This window comes from Oncorhynchus keta, chromosome 22, assembly GCF_023373465.1.
Source record: "Oncorhynchus keta strain PuntledgeMale-10-30-2019 chromosome 22, Oket_V2, whole genome shotgun sequence".
Classification (NCBI taxonomy): Eukaryota; Metazoa; Chordata; class Actinopteri; order Salmoniformes; family Salmonidae; genus Oncorhynchus; species Oncorhynchus keta.
In genome coordinates, this window is record NC_068442.1 from 31,023,137 (window position 1) to 31,042,235 (window position 19,099).

General features: G+C 41.8%; 1 protein-coding gene across 5 annotated transcripts in view; it reads left to right on the plus strand.

The window, feature by feature from the left end:
- Positions 1-9,430: 9,430 nt before the first annotated feature.
- Positions 9,431-19,099, plus strand: part of LOC118401314 (gigaxonin-like) — a 36,594-nt gene continuing 26,925 nt past the window's right edge. The window contains exons 1-16 of one of the 5 annotated variants that reach the window (XM_035798714.2): positions 9,431-9,595; positions 10,240-10,290; positions 10,378-10,428; positions 11,024-11,082; positions 11,198-11,256; positions 11,333-11,396; positions 11,498-11,558; positions 11,750-13,634; positions 13,996-14,193; positions 14,353-14,467; positions 14,742-15,092; positions 15,475-15,695; positions 16,851-16,972; positions 17,142-17,254; positions 17,643-17,792; positions 17,909-18,045. In XM_035798714.2, the coding sequence (XP_035654607.1) occupies positions 14,003-14,193; positions 14,353-14,467; positions 14,742-15,092; positions 15,475-15,695; positions 16,851-16,972; positions 17,142-17,254; positions 17,643-17,792; positions 17,909-18,045 (1,400 nt within the window). In that variant the 5' untranslated portion in view covers positions 9,431-9,595; positions 10,240-10,290; positions 10,378-10,428; ... (4 more) ...; positions 11,750-13,634; positions 13,996-14,002. The other 4 variants (XM_035798715.2, XM_035798717.2, XM_035798716.2 and 1 more) reach the window with 4 other exon arrangements.

Genomic DNA, 19,099 nt, shown 5'->3' on the forward strand with positions numbered 1-19,099 from the left:
TATCCAAATCCGGCTTTAAACTTCTTCACAACAGTATCTCCGATCTGCCTGGTGTGTTCCTTGTTCTTCATGATGCTCTTTGCGCTTTTAACGGACCTCTGAGACTATCACAGTGCAGGTGCATTTATACGGAGACTTGATTACACACAGGTGGATTGTATTTATCATCATTAGTCATTTAGGTCAACATTGGATCATTCAGAGATCCTCACTGAACTTCTGGAGAGAGTTTGCTGCACTGAAAGTAAAGGGGCTGAATATTTTTGCACGCCCAATTTTTCAGTTTTTGATTTGTTAAAAAAGTTTGAAATATCCAATAAATGTCGTTCCACTTCATGATTGTGTCCCACTTGTTGTTGATTCTTCACAAAAAAATACAGTTTTATATCTTTATGTTTGAAGCCTGAAATGTGGCAAAAGTTTGCAAAGTTCAAGGGGGCCGAATACTTTCGCAAGGCACTGTACATATTTATATTATATTGTTTTTTTTCTCCACAATTTCGTGGTATCCAATTGGTAGTTACAGTCTTGTCCCATTGCTGCAACTCCCAAACGGACTCTGGAGAGGTGAAAGCCAAGAGCTGTGCATCCTCCGAAACACAACCCAGCCAAGCCGCACTGCTTCTTGACACATTGCCCGGTCAACTCGGAAGCCAGCCGCACCAATGTGTCAGAGGAAACACCATACACCTGGTGACCGATTGTGTATCGCCCCATGGGTCTCATGGTCGCAGCCGGCTGCGACAGAGCCTGGACTCAAACCAAGATCTCTCGTGCGATACAGTGCCGTAGAGCACTGCGCCACTCGGGAGGCCTAAGGGTGTGTGTCTATTTGTCAATAAAAACTGGTGCGAAATGTCTAATATTCTTGAGGTATTGCTCGCCTGAGGTAGAGTACCTTATGAGAAGCTGTAGACCACAATATCTACCAAGCATGTACTCATCTATATTACCACCACAGACCGATGCTGACACAAAGACAGCACTCAACCAACTCTATAATGCCATAAGCAAACAAGAAAATGCTCATGCAGAAGCGGCGCCTCTAGTGACCAGGGACTCTAGATCACCTTTACTCCACATACAGAGATGCATACAAAGCTCTCCCCCGCCCTCCATTTGGTAAATCTGTCCATAATTCTATCCTCCTGATTCCTGCATACAAGCAAAAACTAAAGCAGGAAGTATCAGTACCAGCTCAATACGGAGTTTACCGCCTCAGTCATCGGCTTCATCAATACGTGCATCGACGACATCGTCCCCACAGTGACCATATGTACATATCCCAACCAGAAGCCATGGATTACAGGCAACATCCGCATGGAGCTAAAGGCTAGAGCTGCCGCTTTCAAGGAGCGGGACAGTAATCTGGACGCTTATAAGAAATCCCGGTATGCCCTCAGATGAACCATCAAACAAGTAAAACATTAATAAAGGATTAAGATTGAATCCTACTACACTGGCTCTGACGCTCGTCGGATGTGGTAGGGCTTGAAAACTATTACGGACTACAAAGGGAAACCCAGACGCGAGCTGCCCAGTCCTGCGAGTCTACCAGACTAGCTAAGCGCCTTTTATGCTCGCTTCGATGCAAGCAACACTGAAGCATGCACGAGAGCACCAGCTGTTCTGGATGACAGTGTGATAACGCTCTCGGTAGCCGATGTGAGCAAGACCTTTAAACAGGTCAACATTCACAAAGCCACGGGGCCAGACGGATTACCAGGACGGGTACTCAAGCATGCGCGGACCAACTGGCAAGTGTCTTCACTGATATTTTCAACCTCTCCTTGACCGAGTCTGTAATACCTACATGTTTCAAGTAGACCACCATAGTCGCTGTGCATAAGGAAGCGAAGGTAACCTACCTAAATGATTAACGCCCTGTAGCACTCACGTCCATAGCCATGAAGTGCTTTGAAAAGACTGGTCTTGGCTCGCATCAACAGCATCATCCCGGATACCCTAGACCCACTCAAATTCGCATACCGCCCCAACAGATCCTCAGATGATGCAATCTCTATTGCACTCCACACTGCCCTTTCCCACCTGGACAAATGGAACATACTATGTGAGAATGCTGTTCATTGACTACAGCTCAGCGTTCAACACCATAGTGCCCAAAAAGCTTGTCACTAAGCTAAAGACCCTGGGACAAAACACCTCCCTCTGCAACTGTATCCTGGACTTCCTGATGGGCTGCCCCCAAGTGGTAAGGGTAGGCAACAACACATTAGACACACTGGTCCTCAACACTGTGGCCCCTCAGGGGTGTGTACTTATTCCCCGCCTGTACTCCCTGTTCACCAGCGACTGCGTGGCCAGACACGACTCCAACACCATCATTAAGTTTGCTGACGACACAACAGTGGTAGGCCTGATCACTGACAACAATGAGGCGGCATATAGGGAGGAGGTCAGAGAACTGGCAGTGACAAAGACAAAGAAGCTGATCGTGGACTACAGGAAAAGGCAGGCTGAAAAGGCCCCCATTAACATCGACGGGGCTGTAGTGGAGCAGGTCGAGAGTTTCAAGTTCCTTGGTGTCCACATCACCAACAAACTATCATGGTCCAAACACACCAAGACAGTTGTGAAGAGGTCACGACAAAACCTTTTCCCCCTCAGGAGACTGAAAAGATTTGGCATGGGTCCCCAGATCTTCAAAAGTTCTACAGCTGCACCATCGAGGGCATCCTGGTTGCATCAACGCCTGGTATGGCAACTGCTTGGCATCTGACCGCAAGGGACTACAGAGGGTTGTGAGTATGGCCCAGTACATCACTGGGGCCAAGCTTCCTGCCATCCAGGACCTATAGTTGAAGTTGAAAGTTTACATATACTTAGGTTTGAATCATTAAAACTCCACAAATGTCTTGTTAGCAAACTATAGTTTTGGCAAGTCGGTTAGGACATCTACTTTGTGCATGACACAAATAATTTTTCTAACAATTGTTTACAGATTATAATTCACTGTATCACAATTCCAGTGGGTCAGAAGTTACATACACTAAGTTGACTGTGCCTTTAAACAGCTTGGAGAATTCCAGAAAATGATGTAATGGCTTTAGAAGCTTCTGATAGGCTAATTTACATAATTTTAGTCAATTGGAGGTGTACCTGTGGATGTATTTCAAGGCCTACCTTCAAAATCAGTGCCCCTTTGCTTGACATCATGGCAAAAAAAAGAACTCCAAATGTTTTTTTGTAGACCTCCACAAGTCTGGTTCATCCTTGTGATACATTTTCAAATGCCTGAAGGTACCACGTTCATCTGTACAAACAATAGTATGCAAGTATAAACACCATGGAACCCCTCAGCCGTCGTACCGCTCAGGAAGGAGACTCGTTCTGTCTCCTAGAGATTAAAGTACTTTGTTGTGAAAAGTGCAAATCAATCCCAGAACAACAGCAAAGGACCTTCGGAAGATGCTGAAGGAAACAGGTACAAAAGTATCTATATCCATAGTTAAACGAGTCCTATATCGACATAACCTGAAAGCCCGCTCAGCAAGGAAGAAGACACTGCTCCAAAACCGCGATTTTAAAAAGCCAGACGACGGTTTGCAACTGCACATGGGGACAAAGATCAGACTTTTTGGAGAAATGTCCTCTGGTCTGATGAAACAAAAATAGAACTGTTTGGCCATAATTACCATTGTTATGTTTGGAGGAAAAAGGGTAAGGATTGCAATCCGAAGAACACCATCCCAACCGTGAAGCACGGGGGTGGCTGCATCATGTTGTGGGGGTGCTTTGCTGCAGGAGGGACTGGTGCACTTCACAAAATAGGTGGCATCATGAGGAAAGAAAATTATGTGGATATATTGAAGCAACATCTCAAGACATCAGTCAGGAAGTTAAAGCTTGGTTGCAAATGGTTCTTCCAAATGAACAATGACCCCAAAGCATACTTCCAAAGTTGTCGCAAAATAGCTTAAGGACAACAAAGTCAAGGTATTGGAGTGGCCATCACAAAGCCCTGACCTCAATCCCATAGAAAAGTTGTGGACAGACCTGAAAATGCGTGGCAAAGAGGCCTACAAACCTGACTCAGTTACACCAGCTCTGCCAGGAGGAATGGGCAAAGATTCACCCAAGTTATTATGAGAAGCTTGTGGAAGGCTACCTGAAATGTTTGACCCAAGTTGAAGAATTTAAAGGCAATGCTACACTAAATTAGCATTCCGACCCACTGTGAATGTGATAAAATAAATAAAATCTGAAATAAATCATTCTCTCTACCATTATTCTGACATTTCACATTCTTAAAATAAAGTGGTGATCCTAACTGTCCTAAGGCAGGGACTTTTTACTAGAATTAAATGTCAGGAACTGTGAAAAACTGAGTTTAAATGTATTTGGCTAAGGTCTATGTAAACTTCCGACTTCAACTCTATATAATAGACGGTGTCAGAGGAAAGCCCATTAAATTGTCAGACTCCAGTCACTCAAGTCATAGACTGTTTTCTCTTCTATCGCACAGCAGCAGGTACCGGAGCGCCAAGTCTAGGACCAAAAGGCTTGTTTTATCAGCTTCTACCCCGAAGCCATAAGACTGCTGAACAATTAATCAAATGGCCACCAGACTATTTACATTGACCCCCCCTATATTTGTTTTGTACACTGCTGCTACTCGCTGTTCATTACCAATGAATAGTCACTTCACCCTTACCTACATGTACAAATTACCTCAACTAACCTGTACCCCCGCACACTGACTCGGTACCGGTACCCCCTGTATATAGCCTCGTTATTGTTATTTTGTTTTTATTTATTTATTTATTTTATTTGTTAAATATTTTCTTAACTCTTTTTGAACAGCACTGTTGGTTATTAAGGGTTTGTAAGTAAGCATTTCATGGTAAGGTCTACACTTGATGTATTTGGCGCATGTGACAAATAAAGTTTGATTTGACATGATCAAATAACATTTCAGCCTCAAAGCTGATAAATCAGGATTTTGGCTTGTAGCCTGTTTCATAGGTAAAGCTGCTTGCAGGCAGATTAGCAGAAAGTGCATTATGATTACGATTAAATGTGGGTGCACTCTATTCCTGGCAGGTTGATCAGATTCAATAACAGCCTCAGAGGCTGATAAGTCAGCATGCTGCCTTGTAGGCTGTCTGCAAGGAGCCTTACATGTGAAAGAGCCTACAAAGCAGCATCCTGATTTGTCAGACTCTGATGCTGCTATTGAATCTAATCAGCCTGTCAGGAATTGAGCTCACCCACTGTAAATTGAAATATTATCCACAAAACATTAAGTGTCCCTTATAATTATATACATATCAGTTATGCAAGCTAATAACTAGCATAAATGACAGAAGACTACCTAGCTAACTTTTGCTGCGTTATTCCGTGCATGTGATTGGCTGTGGTCTTGGGAGTGGCATGCAGCCTGGTAGATAGCGCAGCCTGGGAGAAAGGACTGCCTGTCAGGCATCGTTCAAGACTTAAATGCCCCGCGAGTGCATTGAGATCATTGCAGCCACAGGGCTCCTTGATTAGGTGGTTATAGTCCCCCACAGTGGACGTGTCATAATACCCATAAAACCTAGTGGTCAAACACGGAAATGGTTCCAATCGCATTTCCACCATTCACTTTTCACACAGTGAATTTTACAAACACTTCAAATTAAGTATGTGTTTGGTGTAGGCTTACCTTGGCGTATGTGTAATTATCTCTCTGACAAGGTGAGTTTTATCAATATATTCCCTTCAATTTACAAAAAAGAAATTAAATTAGTCACAGAGAAGACCTCAGCAAGACTACATATTCCTGCAGGAAGCTCCTGCACATAATTTCTAGCCGACACTTTCAGCTACCATTCACCAGTGCGATGAGAGAACATCTGTGCCCAATCCATGATGAATCCATGTGCTGTATTGAAATTAATTTTAAAAAGTTACCTCCCCTTTCTCTGTCTTTGCTAGCCACTAACTACACTTTAGCTAGCTAGTTAGCAGAGCAGTAGATCAAACTGGTTGGCCTATTTCAGGAATCATCATCTGTGAGGTGAGGAAAAAAGTCAAACTCAGGAAAACTCAGTAGTTTAGATGCTGAAACCTCCAAACTTGTAATGTAAGCACCGGCCAGCTGTGTGCACTTGTAAAGTTGTTATAATCCTCTTCCGTTTTATAAACAGGAAAATACATAATATAAAGCATCATGCACAAACAATACAGTTTACTTTGACGTCCTGCCAAGTTGTCCTTTTATGGCAGTGGTTGACTGCTTTCTCACTCATCTGTTGATAAAACAGTTAAAACGCTGTATTTAAAAAAAATCAAGCATAGCAGAGGGATATGTTCCATTATAAAACAATACCTGAAGTATATTTTTATGTATAGTAATAAATTAAATAAAAGCTGTGTATATTAACAGCAGGTCTGAGAATTAAATAAGTAAAGTATAGGCTATACTTTCTCTCTTTTTAAATTCCTAATTTAAGATGCAATTTCAAAATGAGATATTGGTTTCCTTAACCTTTAAGCAGTCTATGGACAAGGTATGACAGCAATCGATGCTTTGGTTTAGTTTACTTGGAACTGTTTCCACAAAATAACGTTTGAGCATTTGTGGCACAAATCCAATTCCAATATTAGCATTTTTTTGCACAATATGTTCAAATCATCTATAAGTGACTTTGTTGAGCTTTACAATCCATTTCAGATATTGTATTTAGGTATTATTTGGACATGACGCACGAACAATGTTAAAATCATTCCCGTGATTTGGCATGTTAAAATGTTAGCATGTGGAAACTGTGCCAGAGAAACAAAACCAAAGCATTGATTGCTGTCATACATTGTCTATAGACTGATTAAACCAAAAGTGTTGGGTAGGTAACTTTCTAAATGTAACAGTTACTAGTTACCTCTACAACATTTTCATCAGTAATGTAACTTTTGGATTACCCAAACTCAGTAATGTAATCTGATTACTTTCTGTTACTTTTGGATTACATTAGAATAAGACAAATAAGGATCCATCAAACACATTTGGTGTGTCATCATAGTGGTCTTTGACTTGTGGTCAGACTTGCTCAGGTAGAACAAATGTAAACGTGCTTTTTTTCCAATGCTGAATTGAATGTCATTGACCAACGATGTATTTAAACCCTGGATAGCTGATGAGAGGCTTTGAAGCCACTTGTCTGCCATATAGTCCGCCACAGTACCGATAACAACACGGAAATGGTTTTTCGCTATTCATTTTTCACATCGTGAATTTTACAAACACTTCAAATGAACTGTGTGTTTGGTGTAGGCTTACATTGGCGTGATGTTTTGATAACAGTGTAATTCTCTCTCGAACAAGATAGGTTTGTATCAATAAAGGGCTTTATTACAGACAGAAATACTCCTCAGCACCCACCTCTGCAGTTGTGAGGCCGGTTTGATGTAATGCCAAATTCTCTAAAATGACATTGGAGGTGGCTTATGGTAGAGAAATGAACATTAAATTCCATGGTAACCGTTCTGGTGGATGCAGTCAGCATGCCAATTGCAAACTCCCTCAAAACTTGAGACATCTGTGGCATTGTGATGTGTGGCAAAGCTGTACATTTTAAAGTGACCTTTTATTGTCCCCAGCACAAGGTGTACTTATGTAATGATCATGATGTTTAATCACATTCTTGATATGCCATACCTGTCAAAAATAAGCTTTCTGTGCCTATGAAACATTTCTGGGATCTTTTATTTCAGCTCATGAAACATGGGACCAACACTTTACATGTTGATTTTATATTTTTGTTCAGCATATATAGCACATTTCTTACAACAAATGCATTTCAAGGTGTTCAAAGTCATTAATTGAAAGGCATGTAGCACATAAGATCCTTCCTCTTGGCAGGTCTCTATACAGTGGGGCAGAAAAGTATTTATTCAGCCACCAATTGTGCAAGTTCTCCCACTTAAAAGATGAGAGAGGCCTGTAATTTTCATCATAGGTACACTTAAACTATGACAGACAAAATGAGAAAAAAAATCCAGAAAATCACATTGTAGAATTTTTAATGAATTTATTTGCAAATTATGGTGGAAAATAAGTATTTGGTCACCTACAAACAAGCAAGATTTCTGGCTCTCACAGACCTGTAACTTCTTCTTTAAGAGGCTCCTCTGTCCTCCACTCGTTACCTGTATTAATGGCACCTGTTTGAACTTGGTATCAGTATAAAAGACACCTGACCACAACCTCAAACAGTCACACTCCAAACTCCGCTATGGCCAAGACCAACGAGCTGTCAAAGCACACCAGAAACAAAAGTGTAGACCTGCACCAGGCTGGGAAGACTGAATCTGCAATAGGTAAGCAGCTTGGTTTGAAGAAATCAACTGTGGGAGCAATTATTAGGAAATGGAAAACATACAAGACCACTGATAATCTCCCTCGATCTGGGGCTCCACGCAAGATCTCACCCCGTGGGGTCAAAATGATTACAAGAACGGTGAGCAAAAATCACAGAACCACACGGGGGGGACCTAGTGAGAGCTGGGACCAAAGTAACAAAGCCTACCATCAGCAAGGGCATTGAAGATGAAACGTGGCTGGGTCTTTCAGCATGACAATGATCCCAAACACACCACCCGGGCAACGAAGAAGCATTTCAAGGTCTTGGAGTGGCCTAGCCAGTCTCCAGATCTCACCCCCATATAAAATCTTTGGAGGGAATTGAAAGTCTGTGTTGCCAGCAACAGCCCCAAAACATCACTGCTCTAGAGGAGATCTGCATGGAGGAATGGGCCAAAATACCAGCAACAGTGTGTGAAAACCTTGTGAAGACTTACATAAATCGTTTGACCTCTGTCATTGCCAACAAAGGGTATATAACAAAGTATTGAGATAAACTTTTGTTATTGACCAAATACTTATTTTCCACCATAATTTGCAAATAAATTCATTAAAAATCTTTAATTGAACTTGCACAATTGGTGGCTGACTAAATACTTTTTTTTGCCCCACTGTAAATAAGTCTTGATCTTGACATAATGAGGGAATATCTGTTTTTATTCATATGGCCTCTCTGGACTTCTGTACTTTTATGTTATTGTTTTTCTACGGGCATATTGTTTTTCAGTATTGTTGCAAGCTGCTGCACAACGATTATTTTCCTTCAAAACGATCAGGTTTGGCTCATTCTGACATGTCTTTATTTATTGTTCTTGTTATATTTATTGTTTTTGTTATATTTCTTGTTGATTGATATTGCTGCATTGTTGGAGATAGACACATAAGCATTTCACTGCACCACGAAAATATCTACAAAGCTTTGTACACGACCAATACATTTTATTTGATTTTGTGTCGGTTATTTCATGCATATGTTTTATGAATTTCTGATATATTTTTTGGGGTGGGGGGGTATTTCTCTGGTCCACGCGCATGAGCAGGAAGAATAGATACGCCTCTGACTGCAGTGTGCAGTTCCGGGCTGTGCTCAATGTGGGCGGAGTCAAACTCGTTTAACCCGAACCCTTCCGGTCTCTTTCAAGATCACCCAAGTTGAGGTAAACGTTGAAGGCATCAACGTCAGCGAATCTTAATCGAACCTAACCTACATGGATAAAAATATCAACCATGGAAGTAAGTGAGACGGTCATTATGCACTTTGTAATATTCATGTTATACCAGTGCAGTGATATATTTGTATATGACCAACTACCACACCGATGTTAGTATAGAGTTAATTAGCACCCATTTGCACCTGAGCTAGCTAATTGCTCACAATGAGGGAATCTTATTTGGTCAAGTTTTACATGTACAGTTATGTAATCGATTTGATCATTGATTTTCTGTGTTTCTTCAATGTCTGCCTTATTGTGTTTGGCTGGCTCTAAATGTGTGTCGTAGGTACACAGCAAGTCTACACAGCATACACACACATAATATGTACAATAATGAAATCACCTGGTCCCAACATACATGGCAAGTCAAGAAAAGTCTTTAACTTTTTCAAATAAATAAAATTAAGTTAAACACATTTTACGAAAGCATTCACATTGCTTTGAAACAGTGTCCAAGGAAATATTTTTGGCATGTGAGTGCATTGATGTGAGAAATTGGGTTTGCAGTCGAAAATACATTTTCTGGTTCAACAACACCCATAATGATGTGAAAAATACTTGGACTAATTCAGTTCCAGCTGTGTTCCAAAATGTTATGCATGCTGGAGCATAAAAATCTGTTGAATTGTACTTTTTCTTTACTTCCACATACACTGTTCACAGAAACATTGCTCGGATCTTGGACCTTGGAGAACTTTTGGTGTGGATGATCAGGTTAGATATCCCTTTAAATGATTCCACTGAACTGTACCATTTGATTGTCATTCCTTTATTGAAAATTGTACCTTCTTCACACCACAGGATCTACCAAAGCAAGGTTTCTCAAACAACTGTGGAGTGTTTGTTTTGATGGTAAGATGCTGGCTATTCAGTATATTATATTAGTCCTATTTTCTGTTATAACATATGAAAATATATTCTTATTTCTGTGCTTGTAGCATGCAAAGCACACTTGTTATTTCTCATACTACTTCTTCTTTATTATTCTTGACTTTTTTTTTGGACCTATTTCCTACAGTTTTTACACGACATACAATTCATACATCAAACTCCTGCAGAGCTGGATGCTGATGTGACTTCTTGGGGAGGGGGGGTGTATTCTACATCCTGAAATATATTCCTGGGGGGTGGTGGTATTATTATTTACTATTATCATTACTCTTGTTATTACTATCAAACTTAACAACCTACTCTTTCTTAACTGCAAAAAAACGAGTTTGAAAATTCTAACATTTTATGGAAAAGGGATGTATGTTTCTGGACGACGCACCCATGCTGTTGATAACATGATAGAGTGGTGCAGATTACTGTTTGATTTAGTATGCTCTGTACATTGCAATGGAAGCACAGTGTGATTTCACTGAGGTATGTATAAATTATGAAATTCTCCTCACTAGTGGATATGTTTTTTGGGATCCCCATCCGACTGTGATTTTCTTTTTCAAAGGAAAACATGCAGCAAATTATGTGACGGTGGTGCATTGTTCTGCAGAACTTTCCCATGCCGTAAGTCTTAAACATTATAAAAACGTTTAATTTGCATCCTTAAAATCACTTGTTTCACTAGCCAGACTGACCTGAATATATTTTCATATTGAATGTATGTCATTCACTCACTAAGGTCTGAAGAAGAGAGGTTGAGAGATTGGAAAAAGGTGGTGAAAACAAAACACATTACAGGTAGGTGTCATATGATGAGTGGTATAGTCTTAAACCAATGTTTAATGTCTTAAACCCTCCCTCCAATATATTTCAGGTTGATGTAGAAGATGTCCACCCCCCCAAGCATGACACATCAGCATCCAGCTCTACAGGATCAGGTACTGTATTGGCTATTAGCAAAAGTAAGATGCATTCTTGAACACGCATCCCTAGAGGTTCCCTTACATTACTTAATGACCACAATCTGTTTTCTTTCTAGATGATACTGAAAACAAAATGCACGGACAACTGGGAGCTGTGAACTGGCTATGTAGTCTACTGTATGTAAGGCTTGATGCAGGGCAAGATATAATGGTTGTGATGACTTGTTGAGTAGTTATAGATGTCACTGAACCCCCTTTAGTAATAGTGTTTTTTGTTTGCATGGTGGTATTGTGAAAGTGGGGTGTAATTTGTCTTGATCACCCAATGAGGCACTGCTCTTAATATGTATTCTTCCTTTTTCTTCAAGGAAGCAGATGTTATTCTAAGGGGCACCCTAGAGGCAGCAATGTGGTGTGAACTCAACATATAAAGGCATTGTTTCCTTCCATAGTGTAATTGGGATGGACATGGAAGACCGCATTACAACCCTTAAAGAACTACGGTTGTATGATGGCCAGGATGAAGAGGAAAATATTCTCCTCAAGGAACAATTCATGTTACAGAGAGATTATGAGATGTTCTATGTGGAGGAAGTTGACAACAAGAAAATGACTGTCTTTGCCTCTTGAAGAGCAGGAGTGAAGCCATTTTTGAGGAGTGGTCAAACCTTGTTTTTGTCTGCTGTTTTAAATGTGTTATGTGGTTTCGTAAAGATGACGTAGAAGTCACCCGAGTCTCTGATCTCTTTACTGGAGCTGGTATAACTTAATGTACAAAGCACATTCAGCTTGTCTATATGGTATAGTCTGTCTCCATTCTCATGAGGAAAGTAAATAGCATCAGGATAGGTAGTGTGTGTGTGTGTGTGTGTGTTCAATGAAATAATATAATTACAAAGTTATAACACTTATCAATGCAATTTTAACAGTATATGACATGCATAACAAGTCTGTTCACTGCAATTATATCAGTAGCTTGTCTCAAATATAGCATGAAGCAAAAAGTGTTACAACACATCTGCTGGTACCACATGAAATAATATTTCTTAAGATCTTTAAAAATGAATTACGTTTGTATTGAACGTGTGCCTTGTGCAAACGTGTGTGTTTGTATTCAGTGTGACTGCCAAACTTCAGATGGACAAAAAAAGGTGGGTGGGGTCAAACTTTTGACTCCGCCCTTATGGAGCCGGGCCTCGATTTGCACACTGCAGTCAGGGGTACTCGGAGAAATATGCTCAGCTCGTATGCTGCGTTCACAACCAAGTGGGAGGTGGTATTTACCACAAACGACTGGGAAAATACACGATGCGCATCCAACTCGTCTATCATGTCACGTTCAAAACAACTGGGAACTCAAATCTCTGACTTCCGACTTTAGTGAGTTCAAAACAACTAGGAACTCTGGGGGAAAAATTAGCTCCGGCTGGGAGAGATCAATTTGAACGGTCACCCAACTCGGGGAAATCGGGCCTCTTTCTATAGCTTTCTGACGTGAACATTGCTGACTTCCTGATTTGACCTTGTATTTTTCCTGAGTTCCCAGTTGTTTAGAATGCGGCGTCATCCTTCCGACTTCTCCCACATGCTGACCTCATGTCACCAACTAAGGAAATTACCTCAATAACAGCATTTTCGGCAGTTAAATGTAACAGCAAGACATTCTATATACATAAAAAAACCAATCTATTAATAGGGTTTTTGAACACTACCAGTTGTTTACAAACATAATAGACATACTTTTAGTTAATGGTTGACACAGCTTGTTGGCCATCAGCCAATCGGCGTTTCTCAACGCGTTCAAAGCATATGAATGTATTTACGACTTCACCACTGGTAATTACTACCTTTCCTTTTGGTTATGAATGCAGCATTATTGCCTTTGACACATGCGCTTGGACCATTTGTGTGAAAACACTGTAGTGCTTTTTTGTGGGCGCAACATGGGCTGATCCAAAATACAGTACATTTTGGCTCTGTTCGATTACTTTGAAGATGTATCCAACCTTTCTTCCTCGAGGTTTACATCTTCATATATAATGTAAATCAATGGTGCACACACTAATCGGTTTGAAAGGTGAAAGGAAGGATTCTACATATATATCTCGCAGGTCTGTGATTGCTCCAATTAATGTATGGTTTGCTCAAAAGGAAGGACATTAAACGTTTTTCATTGGAGCCTGCTGAAAGCTTCTTCACGCCTACTTTACAGAAACTCACCGTCTGCCTCTGATTTGTGGTGATCCATGCAAGGTAACGTAATGCTACTGTGAATTGGGACGCACCCTGTTCTTTGTCTATCTATGTCTAGCCGGTTAGCGGTAAAGTAGGTTACTATTATAACATTAGTTAGCTATGCATGTCGCCGAAACTGTCTGTTTTTATTGAAACGTGTGTGACCCTACCAAGTGTAACGATGTCACTTTTAATATTCAGCCAAAAATTCTGTTCAGTCATTACTTATTGCTACAGTAACTAATTTATTATGCTGACGTTAGCATAGCCTACGTAGGCTAATCCTGTGTGAAACTAACACCGGCCGGTTAAATTGATTTATTCTCTGTGCCCTCATCCGGGCAGCTATGTTTAATAATAACGGGTTTTTCATCTGTAGGTACACAATGTCCACCTCTGATCCAGTGGTTAGCGCTGCAGGTTCGGTGGTATCGGACCCTCAACACTCTCAGAAACTTCTCAAGGCCCTTCGCTCATTCTGGATAGAACAATGCTTCCAAGACGCAGTGTTAGTGCTGGAAGGGGAAAAGATTCCAGTCCAGAAAAATATTTTGGCTGCGGCTAGTCCATATATCAGGTAATCAGCTTTTGACATGCCATGGTTTAAAAAAAAAAGGTTGACAGGGCTAGTTATGTAACATAGTTTCCCAGCTGTCAAGGGTGTGTCCCACTCTGTGCTTGTAGACTGTCAGTGCCCTTTCCTGTCATTCTGATACAGTATTCTGACATCCCATAGAACAAAGCTGAACTACAACCCTCCAAAGGAAGATGGATCCATGTATACCATTGAGCTCCAGGGAATCTCTGTCACAATCATGAAGCAGATATTGGACTACATCTTTAGTGGGGAGGTAAGCAGTATGCAAATCTGTAGTAGGCCTACAGTAAAGTGAGCACAAGTGGGATGGGTCAGATTACTTAACTGACCAGTACGTGTGATTCTTATACTGGTTTTTAAATTGCCAGTACCGATATTGTCCAGTAGGTTATATGCCTAACTCTTTTGAGAGAATCCATATTCATATCTATTTTAGAATTGTATAATATTCAAAAACATTATGATACCTAGAACAATCCTGATTTTACACTTCTCCTTCCATCCCGCTCCTTGTTGTCTGTGTGTAGATCAGTCTGAGCGAGGACACCATTCAGGACATGGTCCAGGCCGCTGACCTGCTGCTCTTGACAGACCTGAAGTCCCTGTGCTGCCAGTTCCTGGAGAGCTGCATTGCTGCAGAGAACTGCATTGGGATCCGGCTTTTCTCTCTACATTACTGCCTTCACCATGTTCACCATGCTGCCACAGACTTCCTTCAGACACATTTCTGTGATGTGGCCGTCACGGAGGAGTTTACGGAGTTACCTCCAGACCGGCTGTGCGAGATCCTGTCGATGGACAAGCTCAACGTGGGCAATGAGAAACATGTCCTGGAGGCTGTGATGCGCTGGCTTGGCCATGACCTGGAGGAACGGAGGGTGAGGGCCTGTTCTACTGCTAGGGTGGTGGTGGTCCTGCCCTTATTTCTGTCTGTCTGTGTTATTTATTTAACTAGACAAGTCAGTTAAGAACAAATTCTTATTTACAATAAAGGCCTACCCTGGCCAAACCCAGACGACGCTGGGCCAATTGTGCGCCGCCCTATGGGACTCCTAATCACATCTGGATGTGATACAGCCGGATGTGATACAAACGTCTGCCTAAAGCATGGCTGTAGAATTACTACAATTCTGGTCGAAGACTACTAAATAAGTTGAAGGAATGTGTTTTTCGCACACAATTTGCCTATGCATTACTATTGGCCTTTTAGCTTATCCCCTGAGTAACATCTTCTTGGTGTGTGTCCCCCCTCCCCTCCAGGTGCACATGAAAGAGGTGATGTCATCGGTGTGGATCCAGGGGCTGGACCAGGGTTACCTGAGGGAGCAGATGTTAGGAGAGCCCTTGATGAGGGAGGTGATCCGGGAGTACTGCAACGCTCCACTGGGGGGCGCAACACTGCAGGGCGAGGCTCTGTTAGCTGCCTTCAAACCTCGTGGCTACTCTGAGTGCATTGTCACTGTAGGGGGGGAGGAGAGAGTGTGAGTATCTTTTAAGTCTCTTACTCTGAGACGAGGTCCAGACATAATTGTCTATGCTGTTGAATGTGTACAGTGCCTTCAGAAAGTATTAATACCCCTTAACTTATTCCACATTTTGTTGTGTTACAGCCTGAATTCAACACACAATACCCCATAATAATGACATTTTTTGCAGTGTTACCTTAGTAATGCATGTTTTGGAATATTTGTATTATGTACAGGCTTCCTCCTTTTCACTCTGTCAATTAGGTTAATATTGTGGAGTAACTACAATGTTGATCCGTCCTCAGTTTTTTTCCTTTCACAGCCATTAATCTCTAACTGTTTAAAAGTCACCATTGGCCTCATGGTGAAATCCCTGAGTGGTTTCCTTCCCCTCTGCCAACTGAGTTAGGAAGGATTCCTGTATCTTTGTTGTGAGTGGGTGTATTGATACACCATGTAAAGTGTAATTAATAACTTCACAATTCTCAAAGGGATATTCAATGTCTCTTTTTTTTAATCTACCGATTGGTGCATTGGAGAACCTTCCTTGTCTGTCACTTGTTAAGAACATTTTTACTCCTGAACTTATTTAGTCTTGCCATAACATAGGGGTTGAAATTTCAGCTTCCCATTTTAAATGAATTTATAAAAGTTTCCAAAAACATCATTATACTTTGACATTATGGGGTATTGTGTGTGTGTGTGTGTAGGACAGTGACAAAAAAAATCTAAATTTAATCCATTTGAAGTTCAGGCTGTAACACAACGAAATGTGGAAAAAGTTAAGGGTGTGAATATTTTCTGAAGGCATTGTATATGACTCATACAATGTGGTCATAACACATGGATTCTCATTTTGCGATATGCTGTGGTTTTGTGCACATGCTTGATAGATAAACAGTTTGTAATGGAAATTCATGCAAAACATTTAGATATCTGCAAGAAGAGAATGTATTAAGGACAGGAAGGGGAAAACTGAGAATAGTGTGTGGTTGATCTACTGATAGAGCACATAGTTATTGAGGAGACTTTAGACAAGTAAGTAAAGTTGAAGGGGTGTTCTGGTGACACATAGACAGCGGATGAGGTTAGAGAAGGAGCCAGTGTGTCAGAGATAAAAACCAACAGGACTGACCACAATTGACGTCCTGTTATCTGGTTCCTGTTTAGAACGAGGAAGCCGTCAGCCATGATACGCTGCATGTGTCCACTCTACGACCCAAACCGCCAGCTGTGGATCGAGCTGGAACCAATGAGCATTGGGCGAATAGGACATGGGGTGCTGGCAGCAGGTTGGTATTGGATCCAGACACAGTTTTACTGTTACATATGCACATATACACAGTGCAGTTTTCATGGCAGCTAATGATTAGTTGATGGCTCCAACAATTCTCATGTAAGGCAAACCCAAACTAGTCTTAGTAATCAATAATAGATTAACCCCATTCTTTGTCCTCTCAGAGGGCCATCTCTTTGTGATGGGTGGCATGGATGAAACCAAGACAGTCCTGAGCAGTGGAGAGAAATATGACCCAAACACAAACACTTGGACCCCCATTCCTTCCATGAAACAGGTATTCTACAGTACTACTCCACACAACATTAAAAACTGCAATGTTTTTTTTTCTTTGTAATCCTTTCAACCTTTTCATTAGCACCATTCAACCCGCTTGGTTCATAGACATTTCAAGTGGTATCATCTGAAGTTCTCACTTCAATTGGTTATGTAGACAAAATAAACGTCTTTCACTGAACTAAAGTGAATATTGTGGTATGTACATGCATGACAATTTATTTAATCTATCAAATGTTCCATCTGTCCTTTTTACTTGTATACTCCCACTGGTAGCCATTTGTTTTGTTCTTCTCTACCCTCCTAAAGTGTGTTATTGTTCCAAGTGATGCCACTAGGGGTCAATGTTTCTCAGTATTATTAAGGCTTCTGCCATTTTGTTTGGTCAGGCGAGGTGGAACTTTGGTGTTGCTGAGCTGGATGGGATGATCTATGTGTTGGGAGGAGAGGAAGAGGACATGGAGCTCCTGACTGTGGAGGTGTTCGACCCTCACTACAACACCTGGACTACCCAAACCAGCATGACCATGGTCCGCAAGGTGTGACATGACATTAACATTTCCGGCTTCCAACTGAAATGTATAACAAACACATTCACAAATTGCAACCTTTCCAAATCTCTCACCACTTGCCTAACGATCTCTCCTCTCCTCAGGTTGGCTGCTATGCCACCATGAAAAAGAAGATCTATGCCATGGGTGGTGGGTCATATGGAAAGCTGTACGACTCAGTAGAATCTTATGATCCAAAGACCCAGCAGTGGACTGCAATCTGCCCTTTGAAAGAGAGAAGGTACATAATCAAGTCAGTAGTTTGAATATACAGTATACAGTGGGGCAAAAAAGTATTTACATACATTTACATTTACATTTAAGTTATTTAGCAGACGCTCTTATCCAGAGCGACTTACAAATTGGTGCATTCACCTTATGACATCCAGTGGAACAGCCACTTTACAATAGTGCATCTAAATCTTTTAGGGGGGTGAGAAGGATTACTTATCCTATCCTAGGTATTCCTTAAAGAGGTGGGGTTTCAGGTGTCTCCGGAAGGTGGTGATTGACTCCGCTGTCCTGGCGTCGTGAGGGAGTTTGTTCCACCATTGGGGGCCAGAGCAGCGAACAGTTTTGACTGGGCTGAGCGGGAACTGTACTTCCTCAGTGGTAGGGAAGCGAGCAGGCCAGAGGTGGATGAACGCAGTGCCCTTGTTTGGGTGTAGGGCCTGATCAGAGCCTGGAGGTACTGAGGTGCCGTTCCCCTCACAGCTCCGTAGGCAAGCACCATGGTCTTGTAGCGGATGCGAGCTTCAACTGGAAGCCAGTGGAGAGAGCGGAGGAGCGGGGGTGACGTGAGAGAACTTGGGAAGGTTGAACACCAGACGGGCTGCGGCGTTCTGGATGAGTTGTAGGGGTTTAATGGCACAGGCAGGGAGCCCAGCCAACAGCGAGTTGCAGTAATCCAGACGGGAGATGACAAGTGCCTGGATTAGGACCTGCGCCGCTTCCTGTGTGAGGCAGGGTCGTACTCTGCGGATGTTGTAGAGCATGAACCTACAGGAACGGGCCACCGCCTTGATGTTAGTTGAGAACGACAGGGTGTTGTCCAGGATCACGCCAAGGTTCTTAGCGCTCTGGGAGGAGGACACAATGGAGCTGTCAACCGTGATGGCGAGATCATGGAACGGGCAGTCCTTCCCCGGGAGGAAGAGCAGCTCCGTCTTGCCGAGGTTCAGCTTGAGGTGGTGATCCGTCATCCACACTGATATGTCTGCCAGACATGCAGAGATGCGATTCGCCACCTGGTCATCAGAAGGGGGAAAGGAGAAGATTAATTGTGTGTTGTCTGC